The sequence below is a fragment of the Euprymna scolopes genome, chromosome 21, assembly GCF_053919585.1.
Source record: "Euprymna scolopes isolate OS-2025 chromosome 21, ASM5391958v1, whole genome shotgun sequence".
Classification (NCBI taxonomy): Eukaryota; Metazoa; Mollusca; class Cephalopoda; order Sepiida; family Sepiolidae; genus Euprymna; species Euprymna scolopes.
In genome coordinates, this window is record NC_136502.1 from 57,313,316 (window position 1) to 57,338,487 (window position 25,172).

The following is a 25,172-nucleotide window of genomic DNA, read 5'->3' on the forward strand; positions in this document are numbered from 1 at the left end:
CATACCCTGACGGTTGATCAACTTTTTCACAGCAAATACAACAATCCTGAAATCAATCGGAGTGAAGATTATTACACATTATTCAAACAAGTAATAGGTATTCAAAAAAAAAAATATATATATATATCTTCACTTCAACTTATGCTTGTAGAACGACCTAGATTTTAACAAGTTTTGATTACTATTGTAACCTGCATATCAGGGTGAACAGAGAAAATGATAGGAGTTTAGTTGTTTTACGATATATGAACACTTTTCAGATTATTTAATACTGAATCCAGTAATTCTTGAAAAAAGTTTTTATGATCCAAGTTCTTTATATCTTGAAATATTTATTCGTAAAGTTTGGTAATATTTAGTGTTGGGACGATTCCTAATTTTTATACGATTCCGATTCCGATTCTAGGAAAATATTGATTAACGATTCCGATACCAAGTACGATTCCGATTCAGATTCCTAGGGAATTATTGTTTTGAAATATACCAGGTAGTTTTATACTTATGGTCGGTAGTTCCCAAATATGTTCCCTAACTTTGGAACAGATATTTTATGTCTACACCGTCGTGTTTTGGTTTACATAAAATTATATAGTAAATTAAACGGAAAACTTAGCAAAATTTATTTTAGAGAAATTTATTTTACTTAATTGGAATACAGAAAAAAAACTCAAAGAAAATAGAATTAATCCTTCAGAGAAAAAACAAATAAAATAGAATTTATATAACAGAACAAAAACAAGAAAATTAGAGAATAAATACACACGATTCATTATTTTGGTCCTCATAATTAACAGATTTAATGAATTAAATAAAAAAAATATAGCGGAAGAGAAAGAAAATATATACTAATTAAATATAAAAAAGATAAATATTTAATTTAATAATTTATAAATGAACGTGCATAATGAAAAAAAAAACAATATACCATGTGACATGGCGCCGTAGATACAAAATAACCTTTCCAAAGTTAACGACCATATATGAGAAATACCATTAATCGAAAGTTTTTGTGTTTTATACCAAAAAGGTAGGTATAGCGAAAAGTTACAATTAAAGGAATTTCAAAAACGATTTTTTGTTTGGCTATTGATAGTTGTATTTGTGACGGCAGTTCTTCAGACCTCCATAATTCACAAGGAGTAGTTAACACCTATTATTTTTTCTTACTTTTTCATTGCTTTTACACGTTGTTTCTAACGTGAAGAATAAGTTTAACCAAACTAATTTTGAAATAGGGTATATTAAAGGAACACATATAAAAATGATACCACTATAAAAAACAAATGAAATACTAGATAAAATTGAGCAAACATAATTACCAAAATTACAGAAAAAGATTTAAAAAAAAAAAAAAATGGTGAAGTTTGTTGAGTGAAATGAATTATTGACAGAAAATTAATTGAACTAATAGAAATGTTAAATAAAAAAATGTCACATTTCAATATTTTTTTAATAATTAAATTCTCAGGGTTGTCGAAATTAAAAATTAAGTGATTTTTTTTATTAGACTTCTTTCGAAGCTTGTTACCTTGAAAAATACATTTAAAACCCTGTTTTTTTTTTAAAATAAATTGAAAAATAAATGCAATTAAAAAAATTTAATTGATAATTGAAACTTTAAAAACATATTAAACATTGAAAAATTACTTATCTCACAAATTAACGTCCAATAAAGTAGATCAAGTCTTCATACAAGAATTCGGTTATAATAAATATATCTTTCCCAAACTTAAAAATTAAATCTTTTTTTTTTTTTTTTTTTTTGGAGAGAGTGCTTTAAAATCGCCGGGGAGTGCCGCCTAAAATTTTAAAGAAGTAAATTTTAGGAGTTTAGTGCCTTTCAAAGACGGTTATCATAATTTATTATCATCATTTAATTTCCTTTTTTTCTTCCCCCACACCTTTCCACGTAGTTCAGTAGTTAACCAGTGCTTCTGTTGCTGTCAGTCAGCTATCTTTACCTAAGTTTTAATTTCTAGTTAAAAGAATTTTTCATGAATAGAATCAGCATTTTTAAAAATTATTTTTTTAGTTGTATATATTGTATTTACTCTTTGAAGTTAAGGAGGGTTAAAAAAAATTGGTGACACCTAGATGGTGACGTAGGCAAAAAAAAAAAGAAAAAAAAAAGACACTGCGATTTCGACCCTCACTAATAAAACTGCTCTGAGTGACTAGTTGGTAATTTTTTGTTCCTTTTCTTTTTTATTTTGCACCTCCAATTTATTTGGATGCTTCATAGTTAAATGTTTTAACATGTTGGTTGTGGTCATGTTAGATGGTTTTATTCCTCGCGATATTTTAATTTGACAGACTTTGCAAATGGCTTTCAACTCATCATCTTCATCAATTTCAAAAAGTTTCCATGCAAGACTTTTTTTGGACTTTGGCGTTGTGCGTTCTATCCCAACCATTATCAATGGACCAGAGGTCATCTCGTCAGCGTCAGACAGGGCCAAACTATTTGCAAAGAACTTTGCAGCTAATTCTACCCTATGCGACGAAGGCCATCAATTCCCCATATTTCCTCCTACAACACAGAACAAGCTAGGTAACATACAAATATCCGTGCATGAGGTCGCCAAGCTAATCAAGAACCTAGATTCTAGTAAGGCAACTGGCCCTGATGGCATCCCAATTATAGTGTTAAAAAAGCTTCAACCAGAACTTGCTCCCATACTTACGAAACTATTTAAGCGCTGCCTTAAGGAGAAGTGCTTTCCGACCCCCTGGAAGACCTAATCAGTTTGCCCTGTATTTAAGAATTCAGGTGATAAGTCCTCTCCCTCTCAGTACAGACCAATAAGTCTCCTGTGTGTTATGAGTAAGTTGCTGGAATCCATATTAAATAGAGAAATAGTCAACCACCTCAGCAGGAATAACCTTCTTAGTGACACACAATATGGTTTCCGCTCTGCAAGATCTACTGCAGATGTGCTGACGGTTATATCCCACAGGATTAGTGAATCTCTTGACAAAGGCTTCATTTCTAGGGCAATTGCTCTTGACATATCAAAGGCCTTCGACAAGGTATGGCATAAGGGTCTACTTCACAAGATTTCCAGCTACGGTATAACTGGAAATGTTTTCTCAATTATTAAATCATTTCTCTCCGATAGGCTCATAGGAGTAGTGGTAGATGGACAAAAATCGGAGGCCTCCAATATAAATGCTGGAGTCCCTCAGGGGTCAATCCTGGGCCCAACTCTCTTCCTGATCTACATCAGTGACCTCCCTAAACACATACTTAAATCATTCATTGACATCTATGCTGATGACACGACCATCTACGGCAACACATCAAAGGCTGTAAATGACAAAGTTCTCTCGGATTCTCTCTCCTCTGATCTCGAGCACATGGTTCAGTGGGGGAAGATATGGCTGGTTACCTTTAATGCGTCCAAAACCAAACTCCTATCCTTACATCATCAACGCTCTGATCCCCAGCTGGCATCAATTGTGATGGATGGCTCTCGTCTGGGTGAGGCCCCATGTTTTGACAAGCTTCTGGGTTTGACCTTTACTCCTGATCTGAAATGGAACACGTACATCAAGTCTGTTGCCAAGGTCGCTGGAAAGATGGTGGGATCCTTCTACCGCTCCAGAAGATATCTCACTACTGATGCAATTCTCTATCTATATAAGAGCCACGTATGTCCAAGGATGGAGTACTGTTGCCACATCTGGGCAGGAGCTGCTAGAAAGGACTTATCCTGCCTTGACAGAGTTCAAAATAGACTTCGTAGCCTCTTTTCCTACAACTTTTTTCTCACAGAAGTGATGTTGCGAGTTTGTCTCTGCTTTATCATTATTTTCATGGCAGGTGCTCGACTGAGCTCTAATCAAGGGTCCCCCTCGCCAAACTTTCACAAGAAACACCTGTCTTGCAGAAAACACTATCAATAATTACACCCACTCTTTATCTGTGCCTAAACCTAAACATAGATTCCATGAACAAAGCTTCTTTCTTAGAACTGCACGCCTGTGGAACTCTGTTCCGTCTGCCTGCTTCCCTCCGGACTACTACTTGGATGTCTTCAAGTCCAATGTTAACAAATTCCTAATGAACCGCCCCCCCTAATTAAACACTTCATCAAATCTCCACACTAACGTAATGTACTTGCAATAGCCCTTATCCCTGAGTGGCTTCCGGGCCTTGATAAGTGGTGATCACTGTGTAAAAAAAAAAAAAAAAAAAAATCCGCTAAAAAAGACAAAAAGAAGAAAATATAAAGGGATGGGGCGGTAAATTGTACCAACCGGTAGTTAACAAAAAAAACTTATAGAATTTAATTTTTGAAACCAATGTATAAAAGTTTACATAATGAAATGCAAATATGCATTTTCTTTTGAATTTTTTTTTTGGTTGACTGTGTTCAATTCACACATGGTTGATGCGGTTCAATATTGTTAAACTATAAGTCTTAAGTAAAATTCTATTTATAAATACTTTTTAAAATGAAATTATTTAATTAATCGTAAATATTATTTAGACATAAAAATTAATTGATTACAAAACCTTTTAAAAATATATATATTAATTTCTTTTTCGTTCGGCAAAAAACTGCGCAAAACACTTTTAATTTTCAATTTAAATTTCTAGTAAAAAGATTATATTATTCTGCTTTTAATATAATCAAATTCAGGGTTTTATCTTTCTGGAGAAAAAAATAAAAAAAATGGATTTTATTTCAATGAAATTAAAAAAAACAAAAAAACTTGACTGAATTGAATTAATTACCCTTGAATTAACGAAGGGATTATTTAATAACTTTAGGTTTGGAAGAGATAGGTATGGTGTCGATTTTTTGGAAACTTCAAAAGAAACCGACTACTGTCAAAACTTTGCGAAATAATACAACGTGATCAATTTCATTTTAGAGATATTTCTTTCAAAAGCCTTCTTTTAAAAAAAGAAAAAAAAGTACATTGTTCTATTAAACCGTTTACTGTTTAAATAATTTGACTTTGCTTGTTTTGTTTAAAGAAAATATAAGTTGAAAAAGCATTTTCATTCAGTATTAGAAGATTTGTCAGTAAAAAAAAAAACAGTCGCCAAAAAGATAAGCGTTTTTTTATTTTTACTCGCAATGTAGAGCCCTGCATACTTCTTTTCAAGTTAACTCTTTTGTAGTTTTGATTACAATAGATCTGAATGAATGAACCTTGTAAGGGAGGGGCACTAAGCATTGCCCTGTTAATAATGAATTTCTTTGGTTTCTTTTTATAACATGCTACATTTCTCTCTTGCGGTTAGAAATATCAGGAATTTTTTTTCTTTTTTTCAACATCAGACTAAAAGAATCGTAATGAAGGAATCGGAAAATTAAGGTATTTTTTAACGATGCGATTCCGATTCCGATACCTCCCAAAATACACGATTCTTACGATTAACGATTCCGATTCCGATTAATCGTCCCACCACTAGTAATTTTATTGAGAAAAATTGTTTTTTTTTACTTTACATAACATGTTGAGTTTTGTAAACCAAAAGGAAAAAACAAAACATCAACAGATGGTCTGATGTGGTAGCACCAAATAATGTAATAGAAAATTGCAACAAGTATTAAGGATAGGAAAGAAGGTTTACTAAACAAAACTTACAAGGTCAACAAAGTAATTTGGTAATTGCTAGATTGAACTAGCATATCCTGAAATTGACTGTCAACCCTATTAATATGTGGCATAAAGTCGAGTTTATAGTGGGAAGTCTCATTTCCTCTAGAAGAGGGCACTACGGGTGGATATAAAGAAACCTAGCAGCATCTCTAAAGGATGATGTACTATCTGAGAAGATAGACTCTGGAGATCAAACGGGCAATAGCTACCTTCAACCCTCATGCTCAGCTGTGAGCAAATTGATGAGCAAGTCTTAGTTTTACAAAAGCATTCCTCTAAGCCGTTCTTAACAAGTAGGTTTTCCATTGTTTTACAGGCAAGTATCAAATCAGCCACATACAGCACCTCTTCAGGAAAACATGGAATCCTTTAGACAACATTTGTAAGACACAAAAGAAAAGCAACAAACTCAGAACTCCTACTTTAAAATTAAAAGCTTTCATTAAATGTGCTGTTAATTCTAATATGACTTTGAGCATATGTTACATTGTTTGCCCCTAGTTTATGCAAAGCCTAGCAAACAACCTCTCCAGCTTTCTCCAGATCTAAAAAAAAGAAATAGCTTTCTCCAGATCTACAAAAAAGAAAGCTTTCTCCAGATCTATAAAAAAGAAAGCAAAATACAGGTTCTTTTTCTTATCAAGGTACTTCTTTTGCATTTGTCTCAGGATCCAAACAGCATCAGTGAACATACTTTTCCCAGGCATAAAATTAAACTACATTTCATTATGCTTATCTGATTTCTTATTTTTTGCTCAATTATTCACATTCAGAACCTGGTTCATTAATTTTAAACATCTGTAATTATCTGTGTCTTTTATACTTCCTCTTTACCCTTCGCAATTGTAGTAAGTCTTAAGTCTTTCAAGATTAAGGGTAGAAAAAAAAGTTTAGGAAACAAAAGATAGGTGAACAGAATAGTTTAGAAACTACTGTTCATCCTGTACTACTCCTCACCTTCCTAAAACTTAACCACTCGGTAGCACTCAATATTGATCAATGCAAAAGTGTACATTTGGAGTATATCATCGAACAGTTATAAAACAAAAGCTGTTGGATATTTATAATTGAAACTTAATGGGCAAGTTATTTATAGACTGAAGTTCATCTGTATGAAAAATGGTTGGATTGCAGAAAAGATTGTGGATTTTATTAACAACTAGCTGTACCCTGCCATGCGTTGCTGTGGTTCAAATTGGCACAATGGAAAAAGTTCCAAAATGAGAAAATGCATGATTTTTATAGGTTTAATTTCCCATTTCATTTTCGTTGTTCCATTTTTTTTAGCTGATGTAGAGATTTTCTGGTTTGGTGACTCTTGAACATGTAACATAAATTGTCCATGTGAAAAAACTGTCAGTGTGTAACTGTAAGCCACACAATTGTAAAGATTGTTCCCTGAGCTTTGTTGATGGTTATTGCAAACAACAATAAAATTGGAAAGTGTAATTTCCTAAAGTGTAATGGTGTATCCAGTGGAATCATAGGAATGCATGGAATGATGATATATTCACCTGTGAAAGGTCCTGTTATTGTTTCTATGATATTGTTTGTTAATTTTTTTACTGCAAACCATGTGCCATATCAAAGCTTGGATTGGTTTATATTTCACAACATGATAGTTAGTATGCCAATTTTCAGTTGCAGTACATGTAGTGGCATCCCTGGCAAATTTAGCTGTTGGATAATTAACCACTTTATCTGCTTCCACAACAGTGTCTATGGATTTGTATTTGACTACTTCACTTGGAATTTTACGTTGAATAATAGCGTTAAGTTCATGGACGTCTTTGTATTGAACTGCAAGAATAGCTTGTTCACTCAGTCAAGTGGAATTCGTATAATTAATTTGAATATCTGCAAAAACCTTTTAAACCAACTCTTCTTTTGCTGTAATAAAATTACAGAAGTTAAGAGTCAAAGAATTTCGCCCTTAACTCTGATCAGCTGGCACATTTTCGTACCCAATATCCCACAAGTGATGCAAAAATTTCTGTGCGGATCGAGCAGTCTGCAACTGGACATGCATATTTTGAGTTAAGTTTAATGTCTTCACATGGCACCAAAAAGTAGAGTATTTGAGGCAAGCATTTATTTCATCTGCTGGTGTTGATTGAGGAATTACAGGTAACATTTGTCTGAAATCTCCTGCAAGCAATATTACTGCATTCCCAAATGCAAATCTTGCAAGGCTCAACCAAGAGCCTCAAGTGATTTTTTGCATACCATTGTGCATTAATCCCAAACAATAAGTTTGCATTTCTGCAATATTTTTCCCCATACTGGATGTTTTGGAGATGTCGAACATAAGATTTTTGAAAAATTGAATGTTTCAAAGTAGAATAAATAGTTCTTCTACTTGGTAGCAAGGTCGCAGGTATTCCGCATGCAGCAAGGGCTAAGCCTAAGTCATTTTGTCACCGAATGGGTGCCAAAATCAATTTAATTAGAAAGGTTTTACCAGTTACTCCTGGTGCTGTTCAAGGTAGCAGTAATTTCCAAATAACTTCTATTCTCACAGTCAGTAACTAAAGGTGACTAAAATAGGATTTATCTATATTTTGACAATGTCTTATTCACTGTAATTAATTTAGGAGACTAAAATAGGATGAGGGATTAGAGATGGACAGATAAAGAGGAAGATAAATAGATAGAAAAGAGAAAATGAGAGGAAAATAGAGAAAGAAAAGATAGAGAGAGATAGAGGGATTGAGAGATAGAGAGAGTGGGAGAGTTGGAGACAGAGGAAAGGAGAGAAGGGGAGAGAGACAGAGGGAGTTAGAGAAAGGGGCTCAAAGAGAGATGGAGAGGGTGATATAGAGAGAAAACTAGATTGAGAGAGGGAGAGAGAGATATGAAAGGAAGAGAGAGAGGGGGAGAGAAACAGAAGGTGAACTACACTTCACCGTTTTCTTCCTCGATCAGTAGAGGAGAAATCCTTCGAGACTGAGGCAATTTTTATTTTTGTTACTATCCAGAGTACCCTTTTTTTTGGGAGCTAGATTTTCCACACATTAGAAACCGACCGGTTTATCTGTACTTTCACCTAACAATTTAATAAACAAAAAGATATTGTAAAACTTGAATTTAATACGAAAATACTATTGTAAAAAATAGCATGATAACATAAGTGTATAAGCGCAACTTTATTTTAAATATTTATTTTTCAAAGGACTGTTTGAATAAATCCTCAATGAATTATTTTCTCAGCGTTCGGCTTGGCTTAACGCTAGGAAAAATAAAGTAAAATTTTAAATGTAGAAACATCAACAGAAAAAAAAACCCAGAAAAAAAAACCTACCGTTCATTTGTATTTCTTATTAAATATTTGTAGAAAACGTCATTTTTTTTTTGTCAAATAAATAAATTTTAAGCAATTTTTGCAATAAATAATAGCAACTTCGTTAATTTGTACGACTTGCCCCAGTGTATTATAAACATCCCAACCTTCCAATGATAAAAACGGCTTTCAGAGTACCCCCCCCATCAACCTCCCTATGTTAGGAATGGCTTTCGGGGTTGGGAGAGGGGGGTTAATCCAAAAGCCGTTTTTAACATGTGGAAATTAGGATGTTTATAATACGTTGGGACAAGTCGTAAAAATTAAACACCAAATTTCTTATTTTTTTTATAGTTTAGAAAAGGTGAAACAAACTTTTTGTGTATTTTTTTTTCAAGTATTTATGTAAACAATGCCGTGAAAGAAATTAAACAATTAAAACGTAATGTTTGATGGGTGAAAAGATAAACAAATGAATTTAAAATTAAAAAATTGGGAAGATAAACTAATGAATTTAAATTTTAAAAATAGGGGATTTTTTTTTTTTTTACTTATTGATTAAAATCTTGTAATTCGAAAGTCGTTGAAACGGAAGTTATCAGAAGTAAAACCGAGAAACCTCTTGCAGAATAGACTTACGAAAAATATTTTTATTTTAATTAAGTTTATAATTTGCAATTTTAATTTATTTTAATAACATAAAAACATTCCTTGACTCTAAGGATAGACTGTCTGAAAATTTCAATTAAATTGGTAATGTAGAAATATTGTTTAATGAATAACTAACGAACTAAGAATTAGATTTTTATGTATATATAGATTTCATGGGTGGCACTTTGGGAGGAGGACTGCCTAGGATTTACAAAGACGGTGTTTGTTAAATGTGCTGATCTATAGAATTTGTTTCTATTGAGGTAAAAAAGACAGAGAAAGGAAAAAAAAAAGGAAAATTAAAAGAGAAAAAAAAATGAAAAAATAAATAAATAAAGAAGAAATGCAAATATTTGCTTGTACAACATATAAAATATTTTGGGGTTATTTAAACAACACATGTAAACAATTTATTGAATTATTTTTACCTATTTTACTTTTAGTTAAGCGAAAGATAGCAATTGTGAAGTAAATATTGGTGCATAGTGACAACTGTGGGGGGGGGGGGGGGCATTTTGTAGAGGGTTGATTTTGTGGCGGTGAATTACCGGTTATCAGAAGACTGCCGATTATAGGCTGTGTGTTCAATTACTAGAAGGTCGAAGGTCGTTGTTTGTAATTCAGACAGTGTAATAAAACAATCAACAATAAATAGCATGTGTTATGAGTACAATTAAGAAGACATTAAAATGAAGGACGATAAAGCAGAGTTACATATATACATATAAGATGTTTTATTTAACTATAGAAGGTAAGAATATTAAGAGTGTATGCTACATGCTCATAGGTTGCTTTGTGCCTGAGTGTTAAAGTTAGTTTAGCAGTTGCCGGATCACTACACAACTGTGCACTGTGTTAGCGTCCTTTTAATTCCATAGCACCACTTTCATCAGGGATGTTGGCAACCTTTACATGGTCATTCATGTCAACATCCCATTCTAATCAAAGAAATTGAAAAATTCAATGCTAATAACAAAATCAAACTGGTCAATTATTATAAGATTCTTATTTGTACAAGTTTTTCACTTTCTTTTATTAAAGAATAAGTGAATCCGATCTGAATTTGTCCGTGTTGATTTCATAATTCTATGTTGGTATACAACACACCATTCAGCCAACACCCATAAAAAATAAAAAGAAAAAAATTAGCTTACCTCTTCTGTTGGTGGTTGGTCTACAGTGGTCATATAATTTTTAAGCACATCTTCAGCAGAATGGCCTAAAAAGAGGGTAAACAGTAGGATTTAAACTTTAAAATTATATGAAAGAAAGAAAACAAAAGAAATATAAAACGAGCAAAAAGAAAAATATAAAAAGTGAAATACAAAAGAAGCAATACCAACTGATTTTTGTTAGCTTTTATTTCATCTTAAAACAGCAAAACTAAGTTCTTTCATTATAGCTCTGATCTAAGTACACACATTTTAACATGTTTTTTAATTGCTTTCTCAACTTTAACCTTTGTATTTATTATTTGTCACACTTCTTTGTATTTTTCAAACCTGAGAAACAAACACACACACACATATATATATATATGAGAAAGAAAATTAAAACTGTAAGTTGAACTTTACAATCAAAATTTATTGTTTGACTGAATACTCCAAAGAACGATTTACAAAGTCCTTATTCCGCGGAGTATCAAACAATGTTATTCTTGTTATTCTTCTCATCAGAGAACAAAGAAATCAGCGATAATAATTTGCTGATTTCTTTATGTCCTCAGATGAGAAGAATAACAAGAATAGCATTGTTTGAAACTCTGTGGAATAAGGACTTTGTAAATTGTTCTTTGGAGTATTTTCTGTCATGTGTGTGTGTGTGTGTGTAATTATATATATATATATTACACACACACACACACACGACAGAAAAGAATAGACACTAATATAAATATTTTTCCTAAGATTGAGCTTATTTATATTTACAGATAAGAATAGTGCTGAAATAATTTAGAGTATCTTATTAAAATTGCATCTACCAACATTGAAGCATGCCATGAACCAAAGGAGCATCAGACCTATCAGAATTTCTGTGAGGGCGAATTGTGGGTAAACATGAAAGTGGTCTTAGTTAACGCAAAATAGCAGGAAATCTTTCAATACCCCTTTCTACTGTGATACAAGAATGATCATACAATTCATAAGAGAGAAGAGAGAGTGCACATGACCTCACCCAGGTTGCACTGGGCACTTTGTAAAGAAACTTGCATCTTGTGAAAAGAAATGTTGAAGAGGATCCTCGGTGCAAAGCCTCTGACATTGCAACACAAGCTGGTGTTAGTTCCAGAACAGCTGTCAGGTATCTTCACAAGCTGAGCTATTATGATAGAGCTGTGAAAATGAAGCCTTTTCTTTGTCCTGCCAATATCAAAAGCAGAAAAGATTGGGATCGTGAGATGGTGGAGAGACTTATGACCTTTTGGACTAATGTCATTTTCTCTGATGAGTCACGATTTGCATTATTTACCGACATTGGAAGGATATAGGTATGAAGGCTCCCTTAGCAAGAGTTTGACTTAAAAAGATTGCAGCCAACACTGAAACATGAGGGTTTATCGGTTATAGTATGAGGTGCAATTTGGAATGCTGGTTGCTCAGACCTGGTGGAGTGCAAAGGAAGCATCAATTCTGCTAAATATGTTTCAATATTACCTGAAGGACTCCTTCCAATATCTCAAGTGGTAAAATATACCAAGTCACTCTGCTAGGACGACACAATATTAGTTTAGCCAAACTGGGATTAATAAACCTCCATGATTTTCTAAGTCAGTCCCCAGATATGAAGTCAATTGAAAAACTTTGGGGCATATTAGACTGGAACCTTCGCAATAAGCAAAGGAAGCCATCTTCTAAGCTTAAACTTTTAGCATTGTGTCAGACATGGCAAGAATTTCCTCACTATGATATTTGTCAACTAATCAATGCCATGCCTAGATGGGTCCTAGCATTAAAAATAGCAAAGGGAATGTCAATCAAGCATTAGTTATTAAATTTGTGACCATTTATTTTTTATTTTATTCTATAAATTTTATGTTAATTGAAATAAACTGTTTCTATGGGTGTCTATTCTTTTCTGTCATGTCTGTGAATATTCGAAAATTAAATGCAAGATTAACTATTTTTCACCCAATTATAAAATTCGAGATTAAAAAAAAAACTTAAAGAGTTTATTTCATTTTAGTCAATGTGGAGATCATCTTGACAGACTACTAAGATAATGAACCTCAATGACAGAGGAAAAGCACTTACAGGATTCTAAGGATAACACGTTAGGAAAACACATTCAAATTCATAATCAGTGCAAGAAAATATTCTTTATGAAAATAAGAAACGAAAGCTTGCAAGTCAGACAATGGCAGAAAACAAATGAAATGACTTCAGTGTGCTCCATGATAAATAAGATTAGCTTTCTTCTTTATTTTGCCTTAAATTTGATTACAGAATCATTAATGATATATGAAACAATTTTATTTCAAAAAGTGGAAAAAAGAAAAAGCAAAAATTTGTGGTAATGCTTACGTAATTTAGATGTGGACTTAGTTAAAGGTATACGCCCATGATTTTGATATTCAGATGCTAGAGAGTTGGAGGGATGCATCTGTGTAGGGAGACGTACAGGAATGGCTGGGGACATCAAAATGTTTGTAATATCTAGAAAAAGAAAAAGAAAATAAAAAATGCACATTTCTCTACTCAAATGAACAATACACAACTTCCAATTAAAAAAAATAAGAGCTCAATTTCAACAATCATACAGAGCCCAGTTTAAAAAATCATAAAATTAGATTTGGGAATTCTTTTTATATGAGGATTGATAATTTATATAATTCGGGGACTAGTTCTCATCTTGGATGTTAATCTCACGTTTCAACCGATTATACCTCTAATGTTCTCAGTAATAAATAGTCCTAAATGATAGTCTTCTGAAGGTTAAAGGTTCAATCCTCAGTGAGGACGATACTAAGAATACAAAACTTCTAACTGGTTATGGCTGATGGAACATGAACAAGCTGCCCTATTGATTAAATAAAGAGTTCTGTTTGAAATTCCATATAGATTCTTGAGTTCGACAAGATACACCAAAACAAGGTAGGAGGTTATATCAAGTGAAACATTGTGAAGATAACATCCAAGATGAAAATTTTAAAATTATTGCTACAACTTGACGAGCCAATGCCACAGGAGCATTGTCTTCTATAAATGGATTTCAACCTCTGAAAGGTTAGAACATAAACCCTTGATGTTGGAAAAGGAGACCTAGTAATAAGAGTCCACATTAGGAGTTAAGGTTCTAGGTGTACATCTGTATTTAGTTTTCAAACTGTTCATGTTGGAAATCAGGAGATATGAAAGAGATTGAGAGAAGTGTTGAAAGCAGAACTCAGAAGATGAAGAGACTATCTTCGTAAAGCATTGAAGAAAGAAGAACTGTTGCAGTTCCCATTAATATGACATCAAGAGGCTCCCACCTGACATTACTTAGTGGTCTAGAGCGACAATACATCAGCCTCGGTATTTTGCACCTACTAATAAGATAGTCTTCGAAGATTTGGGACTTAGTATTACCAGGTGGATAATGTCAACCCAGTTAACATGCTATCCTTCAACACTCTTATGAGTGACATGGTAACGAGGAAAGAAAAAATAAAAAATTATGCACTGCATCTTTGCGTACTGCTCATGCTAAGCAACGACTGATCTGGCAAAAAGCAGCAGGTGTCAGAAACATTGCTCATGAAATGTGAGGATATAAGGAGAAAAAGAGTTACAAGGATGAAGGAAAACTCAGTGCTTCTCTGCATATTCCAGCATCATTTTTACAGTCTTGTATTTCTCCTTGAAAAAAATGTTTTCTTTCTATGAAGAACATTATTGCATAATAAATCTCACCTGTCTGTTTAAATGTATGTATGTATGTATGTTTCTATGTCTCACAAAAACTTTCTACATAGGCAAGCGACAAATCCATACAAGATCGGTATCATTTTGAAGCTCAACTTCTTGGACGACAAATAGCGAAAAATTGGTCAAAAAGATTAATTCCTTCACCTAAAGTTGGCTGTTTTGTACAAGGAGGGGTCGATTTTTTTTTTTTACCAACATTTTAGCAAGTCATCATCACAGTTGGATTAACTTTGGTTAATTTGAACATTTTTGACTTCCAGTCGTGTCATGGAGACATCGGCTAAGACATCAGATTTTCTTTTACTTTCTTTTCCGCCTTTACATCACCGGTTCAAGCCTGTCTGCTACTACTTTTTTTTTTTAACACCTCTCTTCACCCTGGCTGCCTACTGTTGTTTTGATTCCCTCTCCATGGGTGTCACTACCATTTATTTTAACACCTCTCTCCACATTCATGGGTTCGAGCCTGCCTGCCTACTACCACTTTTTTTTTTTTTTTTGCTCAACACACACTTCCGGGCAATGCCGGGCTAGTTATTATATAAAGGACATTTGTGTGTGTGGGTGTGTGTGTGCCCATCCAACTAAGTTGAACACTACACAAGACACATCCCCAAAGCTTTTCATTTTATTAATTTTTATAGGGGTCATCAGGAATAAAATTAGTTGAAGGGTGTGGGTGGGGCAACTTTTAGAAGTTTCTTTTTTAATTTCATTGGCCTTTAGTCTGAAATTCTAAATTAAGTACACTTTCTTGACTTTGATGTGATACTTTTCTTATTCTTCTATTTTTTTATCCATGTTCCATGGGAAACACTAGGTATCCTACTACTCTGTCTATAAACTAGAAGCTATACTTATTTTTAAAAGAATTCATTCTCTACAGATTAGAATTTATTGTTTTCTGTTCATCTAAAATCGGCAGTTAATTTCTTCAGTCACAGGGGTAAATTTCTTTTTACTTTTACTAAAACATTTGATATTAAGACCAGTACAAGCTCATTCTTTTAAATTATTTTGTCAGATTTTCAAAATAATTTATGTAAAAGTTATAATGTATGTATGGGGGTGATAGTGGTTCATTTGTTAACAACATGAACTGAAAACCTGAGTGTGACAAGCTCAAATCCAGTTCATTCCACAGAAACATTTTCATAAAAGTTAACACTTGACCTTGTGTCTAAATATCTAAAAAAGAGGCAACACACAGGCATTTGAGCATGTGTGATAGAACCAAAGAAGAGCTAGCTTAAGTGCGTAAGTGATTGAACTGCATACACCGTGACTGATATCAACTCCTTGGATCAGATCGCATGGAGAGCAGGCATTACACGGTGTCTGGTGTTGCCCACCCTGGAGTCTGGGGCACTCATAAAATTTTATACACTAAAGCCAGCTGATGAGGAGTAATCCAGAGATTTTATAAATCTATAATTTGTATTCTGTCTGATGATTAGTCTGTGAAAATGTAATCTAATCTGCAGGTAAATAAAAGTTAACAATGCCTTTTTTTGAAATGAATAAACATACTTACTTGATACGACTGGACTGAGCAAACGACCAATCGTCTTCATATTTGAGCCTTGTGTGATTGGAACAGATGAGCTAGAAACAGTAAAAAAAAAAAAAAAAAAGTTTTAATGAATTTTATATGAAGAGGTTTAAATGATGAAGAATAAACATTTACATTATTAAACCATCAAAACAGGAAATATAATAAATTTTTTTTTCAAATCCATGGAGTTTTGAAAATTTATATTTCTTTGGGGGGGGGGGATGAATAGCAAAGTAGAGTATAATGAAAATAACATTTTGATTTTTTTCATATATATATATATATATATAATTTTTGGTTTTGATGCATTGAGGTTTGAAAATTAAAATGGTTTAAATGCCAGTCACAATGGAGACGTTTTATATAAATTACTCTCACTTTCGTTACTTTGTTCCTGACAAAAAGTCTACAATATTTTGATAAAGAAAAAAGTATTGCTGTTTTCTGTGTAATAATCTATTCACTTAACATTTATCATTGGCAAATTTTTAACCTTGAAATAGTATTTTTTTTTTTAATTTCTTACATAAAGTGGCTTCATACCTTGTCTGGATCGATAAAAAAGTAAATAAATATATCCATTTATATTTTATAAAAAATATATATCCACTTATTTAAATTTTAATTTTCTACTAATATGACTTTAACGAATTAAATAAATGAAAACTCCACATTATTATCAAAATATACTTGAAAAATAAAAAAATAGTAAAGATGAAAAAAAAATGACAATCTATATATCTATAAAAGTGAACGTGTCTGTGTGTTTACATTTCCCTATGTAATAACTCTGTCAATTTTAAGTCTACAGACTGTAAATTTGATATACAGGATACTGAGATTTGGGAAAATCTTTGTGATCAGTTTTCAGCCAGAAATTTGGCTGTTAAGGGGTCAAAGTTCAACGATTTGACCTTTGAGAACTTTACCAAACTCCTGACAATTTTAGGTCTAAACACTTGAAATTTTAGATATAGGTTCCTTGGACATGGATCTAACTTAATAACTGGATTTGAGCCCAAAACAATAAATGTTAAGGGGTCATAATAGGGGTCAAAATTTAAAAAAATTTGTCCTCTGCAGTTTCTTCCAAATCACTCAGACAATTTCTGGTCTAAACATTTGAAATGTTACATAAAGGGTATTCAGAGATAGGGCAAGCTTTTTAATCGGTTTGGGTCGAAAATGTTTAGTTACCACTATATAAATGTATGTATGTATGCATGTATGTCTGCTTAAAACTCTCAACAGAGGCGACGGATTTTACCAAGATCAGTATTGTTTTGAAGCTTGACCTTTCAGACAACAAATATCGAAAAATTGGCTAAAAACCATTAATATCTTCACCTTCAACTGGGCACTTTTCAACAGGGGGGGGGGGTGTCAGGTTTTTTTCCCGTTCTTTTTCTCCTTTGCGGTACGGGTTTGAGCCTGCCGTCCTACTACCACTTTTCTTTTCTTCTTTTTTTTTTTTGCTCAACATACACATCCAAACACCCAGGCAACGCCGGGCTGAAATGAAATATCTATAAAAGTGAAAATTTATGTCTTTTCTCTATGGTAGTTAAAGAAGACTATTATACAGAAAGGCATTACTTTACATATTCACCATTTTTAATATGTACATAACATTATGAACAGTACATAGGGCCTGAGCAAAGCCGGGTGGAACTGCTAGTTTCTATGAAAGGAAATTGGAGCATAGACATTACGAGAAGATCACCTCCCAGAACAATAGATGGCTCGTTGCCTCATCCGAAGCTATGCTCAGAATCATGCAGACAAACTTTTCAGCAACAGCATAGTCTTCAATGTCATCAACAGTGAAGGTGATGTCATGCCACTCAACTCCTTCCTTTAGACTGAAAACTGACAACTACATCTGCATTCTAAAGAAGGTAGTTAACGCCTGGATTAATCGGATAGCCAGATGGGCCGTATGTGCGGCAGCAAAACTCAGGACAAGTTAAAAGCCAGGATCATTAGAGTCTTTCAAGGCCAAAGTCAAGAGACCATGAAGACTTGTGATAAAGTTTCTGAGGCTGCCTTCGGGCAGTCATCAAAACCATAGGCAGGGTTAACAAGTGAAACTGACAGAACAAATCATGAAGTCAAAGTGACCCACGTTTGATTAATTAATCTCAAAAAATGAAACTAACATCATTTTTTCACCGACAGTATTCATGTAAACAAATATCGCCTGCATCCTGTATAATAGATGTGGAAAATAAAAAAAGAGAAAAACTTCATTTTTTGTATGATTTGTTGCCATTTTGTAAAAGCACAGAAGTCAATATTTGAAAGTATGTGGTGTGTCTATGGCGTGAAAAGAATATTTACATTCTTTTTTGTTTCGAACAAAACATAGAATTAACCTGAAAAAAAAAAAATTCCTAGTTCATGTTTTCATGTTGATGAATATATAAACAATTTTTGGGTTTTCTTTTTTTTTTCATTATATAGAATATAGCCTGTTAGAATATATCTGCTCATATAGACATAAATAGGCTTTAATTCTCTACTTTCCCGACGGGTACTGGGTTGGTTGCATTGAAAGTTAAAGGTGGCTTTGATCTTTAATTTGAATTGTACAAACAGCACAATTATCACCCATGCTGAAGATTCCCAGAAAAGGATGAAACATGTGTATGTGAATAAGAATTTTAAAAAATATATTTATCATAATATTGCATGTGTGTGTGGAAATATGATTTTATCAATTATATTTCACTTTTTATATATACAAATCTTTAAGTAATCACATTGAGCTTCTTTATATATATACATATATATATATATATATATATATATATATATATATATGTGTGTGTGTGTGTGTTTTATTTTTTTTATTACCGTTTTATCTGTTTGGTTACATATGTTTCAGAAGTCTTCTGTAAGGTCTGACGAGGCTGTTGGATCGTAAACATGGTCCAACATCTGGAACATATGTAACCAAACAGATAAAACAGTAATATAAAAATAAAACACATATTTGCTCTGCAATAGTATTGAACACTCTTCAGGTTTTTACTAATTACCAGTTTTACCAAATATATATATATATATATATATATATATATATATATATATATATAAACACACACACATACATACACAAAAATACAGTAGTTCTTCGACTATGAAAATGACACTCTAAAACCATTGACAACCTCCATATATGAATTTGTTTTACGTGAATTATGTATTGTAGAGAACCTACTCTATTTACTAGGTATGTGATGACTTCACAGGTACATAATGCACTACATGACAGAGACCTACTGAATCAAAGATATTATTTCAGAGTTTGTCTAGACTAACTGCATTACCAAGTCTAGTCTACCTTACTATTTCACACGTTAGTAATATATGAGTTGACATATATCCACATTTCAAAGAGCTTCACCACATGCTTAAGAAAAAAATTCTGTCACATCACAGTTTGTTTCAATTCTTCAGCTATCAGACACAACATACCAATTGATTTGGCCATCTTTTTAATGCTTGTCATTTCGATCTTTTTTTAATTAAATCCTCTCTATGATTTTTCTACATAGCTGGAGTCTAGTAACCAGGAAATATGTTCAAACAACATTAATCTCTTATATTTAATTTTATTAGTTAATTTATATACATACACATTTTCACGTACACACGCACACACACACACACACACAAGACAAATACCTGTCCCATGATGGCTAAAATTAATTCATTTTTTTGTTTCATTTTACTTCAGTCGAAATTCTCAGAAATCAAGGGGCCTGCTACCTGGGGCTAACACTTGATCTCTATATGAGATACATAGATATTCGAATGTTCTATTAAAGTTCTTTATCTTAAACACTGAGTTAGTAAAGAAATTGAGAAGATAATTTTCCTCTCCCAAATTTACCATTTTCATATGTAGTAGTGTATCTTTCATTTTGGTTTCTTGGTCTTACTGGATTCAAGGAGAAAAATTTGTCTAGTCTGATGGAGTGTCCAGCCTCGTGCTATTACTTGAGGTAACATCACTTGGAGAAGGTGCACCATTCCTTGTAAAAGCTAATGTGTGTATATATATATATATATATATATATATATATATATATATATATATATATATATCCCCCCCCTTCTGCCATTGATGAGACATCTGTCCATCAAGTTGAGGCTGCCATTTTGAAAGATCGGCGCATTACTATTCACCAAATAGCTCAAGATGTCAAGATTAGTACAAGGTCTGTGGAAACTATCACTCATGACCATTTGCATATGCATAAGGTGTCTGCCAGATGGATTCCCAGGTTGCTCACACCATTCCAGAAGCAAGAACGTGTCGAGTGCTCGAGGATGCATTTGGAGATGTGCCAAGAAGATGAGTCAAAGTTTTTCAAAAGACTGATTACACAGGATAAAACCTGGGTCCATCACTATGATCCAGAGACCAAAGCCCAGTCAATGCAGTGGAAGCACTTGGACTCACCACCTCCAAAGAAGGCAAGGGTGCAGCCCTTCGCTGGCAAGGTCACAGTCTTCTGGGACCAGGATGGAATAGTGATGACAGATTTCCTGAGAAAGGGTACCACAATTACAGGAGCCTATTATGCTTCACTTTTGAAGAAATTAAGGGAAACTATCAAAATCAAGAGGCAGGGCAAGATCAGCAAAGGTACTCTCCTCCTGCAGGACAATGCTCCGGTCCACAACTCGCATGTCATCAGATTAGAAGCACGGGCGTGTGGTTATGAAATCCTCCCCCATCCTCCCTAGTCTCCTGACCTTGCACCATCTGACTTTCATCTCTTCCCAACCATGAATTTATTTTTGAAAGGAAAGTGTTTCCCAGATGATGCAGCCTAAAGTCATGTCGTGGTTGGAGGACCAACCTGGGGTGTTCTACAAAAACGGTCTCCAGAGCTGCATCAAACGATAGGAGAAATGTATAACTCTGGGTAGTTCCTATGTAGAGAAAGGCTAATAATTGTGCCAAGTTTCGTTGCTCTACTGCTATGGGAAGTGGGTCAGGGGCATTACTTATTGCACGCCCCTCATATTAATTTATCTCATTTGGGTCAGTTCTATATTTAAAAATACAATGTACACTATTTTCAAAAAATGTTAATAAACTCATATTTGCTGCACGTTAGAAGTTTTTCAGTCCAAAAACAATTTTTTTGCGCTATTCAGAAAAATATCAGCTTTATCAAAACATATTTGTTGATTAAATATTTTTATTATACTGTGGAATTTCCACAGATCCTGCTAGTTATATTTTTATTTGTACTCACTAGGAGTTCTCACATAGGTCATCATCAGAAATTACTCACAGGTGATATTCCCTGAAGTCTGGCTAACAACAAGTCTCCACAGATTTCCACTAATTTGTACCTTTTCTGATAAGCTTTTTTAATGACTTTACATTATCTCACTGGCAATAACTATTGGTCTTTATTATTATTATTATTATTATTATTTGATAATAATTTGATAATAACCGGTGGTGTTCACTGGAGTTTGGATGACAAGTTTTCCAATATTGCCACTACTCTCCACCTTTTTTGATAACCTTTGCAAATAACGTTATTATAACATCCATTTACCATGACTGGCAACAAGCATTAGTCTTTGTTATTATTACACAGGCACTCTCACATATCAATAACATCAATATCAATAGTGAAAGTGATGAAGAGTGACATGAATTTCATTAGAAAATACTAATTATTTAAAACATACAGAAATTTTCAATTTAAATTATTTCATTTTATATGATTCATTTTCTATATCATTTTAATTGGAATTCATTATTGAGATGAGTATTAGTTATATTAATTTATTTATTGCGGACTATTATTCTCAAACGTGGTGAGACGCAACAACTACGGATGGCAGTAATTGCTGAGAATGCAGTTAGGAGATTCAAAGTTCCTATCCATTGCGGTTACCACCTGACAAAGGCCAGAGGAATAGTTGTGCGAAACGTCGTGAAACAACAATTAATAAAAAAAAGATGAGAATAATAGTCTGCAATAAATAAATATATTAATTTTCTGTTAAAATATTCTTAGGACAGCTACCCCCGCCCCCAAATGTGTAATATGCAAAGAGAGATTAAAATAACATTTATGAAAAGTAAAAACGAAAAATTTACATTTTCTTTAATTTTCAAAGTGACAATATAGATATAATATTTAGATGGTTGTACTTCTACATTATATTTCCAATGATAACTCTGAATTTGTCTACACTTTCTTACAACAATTATCGTTTTTTTTTTTTGTGAATATTCTATGTTATTTTTAGTGGAAACATAGTATGTATTTTGTAGATTTATCTACTTTTGCAAAAAACAGTTCAAATTAAAATATGCTTTTACTGTAAAATTTAAGATTTTTAATTTTTGTCTTCTTATAATCCAATTTTGATATATTTAAAAAAAATGACATGTTTAAATAAAAAAGAAATGGGGTTTGTTCAACAATATGTGCGTTATAAAAAAAAGCCATTTTCTCTATTTCAAAAAATTGAATTTTTTTTCTTACAAAGGAGTCACTACTTATCAAGACCTGAAGGTCATTTGAGGCTAACGGCTAACGGGTGTATGGTAGTCAATGGGACAATATCATAGTAATCGTTAGTAGTGGAAATTTGGTAAATTGGATTAGTTAAGGAGGATAGCTCATCAAAAACTTGATCATGTTGGATTTGAAGTCAGCATTGTAGTCAGCTGTAAAGCAAGGAAACAGAAGAGAGTTCCACAGGCATGCAGTTCTAAGAAAGGAATCTATCATGTTTTGCACCCAAACATTTTATATGCACTTTTTCATTACCACTTTCCAATATTGTCACAAAATAATCACATGAAAAAAAGAAAAAATAGTATTATCTACTTTGATGAACACACTGGAAGTGTGAACTTGCCCTTTAATCTAGGTAGAAAGATGGTCTATTTTTTTTTTTTAATGCTGCACTTAACATGTAACAGCTCAGATGATATTCTATCAAACTCTGCCTTAAAGTAGTATTATTAGCTATTAAATAGCAATAATTATAAAACCATAGCCTGCAGCTTTTCCCTATGTTGGTTTCTGATTGATTTTTATGGTCAGATTGTACACTGATATGGTGAGGTTTTCAGCAAAAAAAGTTTCAATAAGTTTTATTGATCATCAAATTGCAACAGTAAAGCACTTAACTTAATCACAGAATATAAAACAACATGGCAGATATGAAAATTAGCAGATTTCTTTAATTTTTTTCATACGTTTTATATATATTTTATTAATGATAGAAAGATTTAATGGTTAAAAGTATTACAGCGTGTCTCACTGCCAAGTGTGAAATAGTGATTACTACTTTTTGCAAGGTTTATCTTTTAACCTGTCATTCTTACAAAGGAAATTCAATAACCTCAGAAATATTCACTGACACCAAAATGCAAATACATAAGTTGGCCAGAGAATGATTTTTTTTATCCCTGCATCTTGTGTGAAAAACCCTGGTTCAACAAGGTGTTGCTTGAGGTAGTCTAATAATATAAGGGGAAGAGAATGTAAAGACTAGAAACTTGGTCAATATCAATAATCAAAATTAAAAGGAAAAATTTTTTTTTGAGAGATTGGAAATCAGAACATTCCTTTGTGACGTTGATAAGGTGAAACAATGGACAAAAGAATGAATATTGTTTTAAAAGGAATGTGGTTTGAAATTTCAATAAAACCTAAATGACAGTGAGCAAGCAAGTATAAGCAAGTATTATATAACAAAAGGACAGGCGGTTCGGAGAAGACAGGAGTTTGACAGACACAGACAGGACAAAAAATTAGAGATTTCATGACGTTCAAGGACTGTTTGTTCACCTGAGAATCAAATGGAAAATAAAATTACCTATTTCTATAATCCTGTTATTTTATCAGAGGGAATAACTTTGCTCAAACACAAAATGAAAGTGTAAATTGAGTTATGTCTTTTGCATGAAGAATATTGGATTTATAACTGACTAAAATTTTACTTACCATACTACAGTAGTATCCCAAATAGATGACTTTTCCCTACCTTAAAAGAAAAAATAATAACTTTTCACCAGTTGAGGTGTATGGGTTCAATTTAAGAAGGGAACAGCTGTATCCGTACCTCTTCTGATGACATTGACAGGAACTAGAATGACAGATGAGAATGGATGCAGACTAATTTACATCTGTGGCATTCACATAATTTGTGTCCAAGAACAAAAGAGAGGGTAAGGAATACGGATCAAGTTCAATCTTGAATGTAAGAACTGCATGGGCTTCTCCCTATCTTAACATGTTATTAACTCGTATTTATTAGTTGGGATCAAGTTTACAAGAGCCATGTTTGTAGTGCTATGTTACATGTGAGTGAATGTTGCAATCCTACTTGCTCCATCTTTCTGAGGATGCCAAGGTATGGCATGGCTATGGTTTAATGGATTTATCTTGATTGACAAGTTAGTTCTGATTTCTTGCTATTACACCTGAGAGGTGCCAGACTAGAGTCAGTTCTGCATTGCAACTAACTATAGCGGTGTGAACATGTTGAACAAAGCTCTGATTAAATAAACAGATGAACACACATCTCATTTGAGAGTAAACGAGGAAAAAGCAGGCCAAGAAAGACTTGGAAGGAGTCAGTCAAGGATGACTTCAAGCAATGGTGCATCAATGTGAAAAAAATGATAGAGTTTCATGAAAAAAAGTCACTCATTACCACCATAGCAAACATGTCATTCACATCTAATGTGAAAGATACATGTTAAACAAAGATATTACACTTTAGATATCTAAATAACATTTACTACTATTAAATGTAAAATTTATTTACTGCAGAACTGATTCTAACAGCAATTATTTGCGGGTTTTAAAAATGGAGTTGAAAAAATTCACATCTGAAGAAGGGAATTTTTCCTAAAAATTGTTATAGGAGCTTTACATAAATTGACATTGTGCACAAATAATATTTGTAATTAAAAAAAAATCTTAATAAAATGAAAAACTCATTTAATTTTAATTATTGTAACCATCATATTTTGCTTTGAATCAGCTCATATCCAATACATCTCTGCATTTGAACTGCCTCCTATAAATTCTGTTTAAAAATTCAATTTTGCTTTTGAAAAAATACTACTTTACATATTTGTCAGTCTCATTGTAAA

The 25,172-nt window shown here is 32.9% G+C and overlaps 1 protein-coding gene across 1 annotated transcript in view; it reads right to left on the minus strand.

Annotated features, from left to right (window-relative positions):
* LOC145242386 (uncharacterized) overlaps positions 1-25,172 on the minus strand; it is a 153,195-nt gene that overhangs the window by 37,138 nt on the left and 90,885 nt on the right. Inside the window, exons 3-6 of the mRNA XM_080105403.1 lie at positions 15,992-16,062; positions 13,072-13,203; positions 10,705-10,769; positions 1-46 (exon numbers count right to left, since the gene is read on the minus strand). The exon at positions 1-46 is cut by the window's left edge and continues 95 nt beyond it. Coding sequence (XP_079961529.1) covers positions 1-46; positions 10,705-10,769; positions 13,072-13,203; positions 15,992-16,062 — 314 coding nt within the window. The remainder of the gene's footprint in view (positions 47-10,704; positions 10,770-13,071; positions 13,204-15,991; positions 16,063-25,172) is intronic.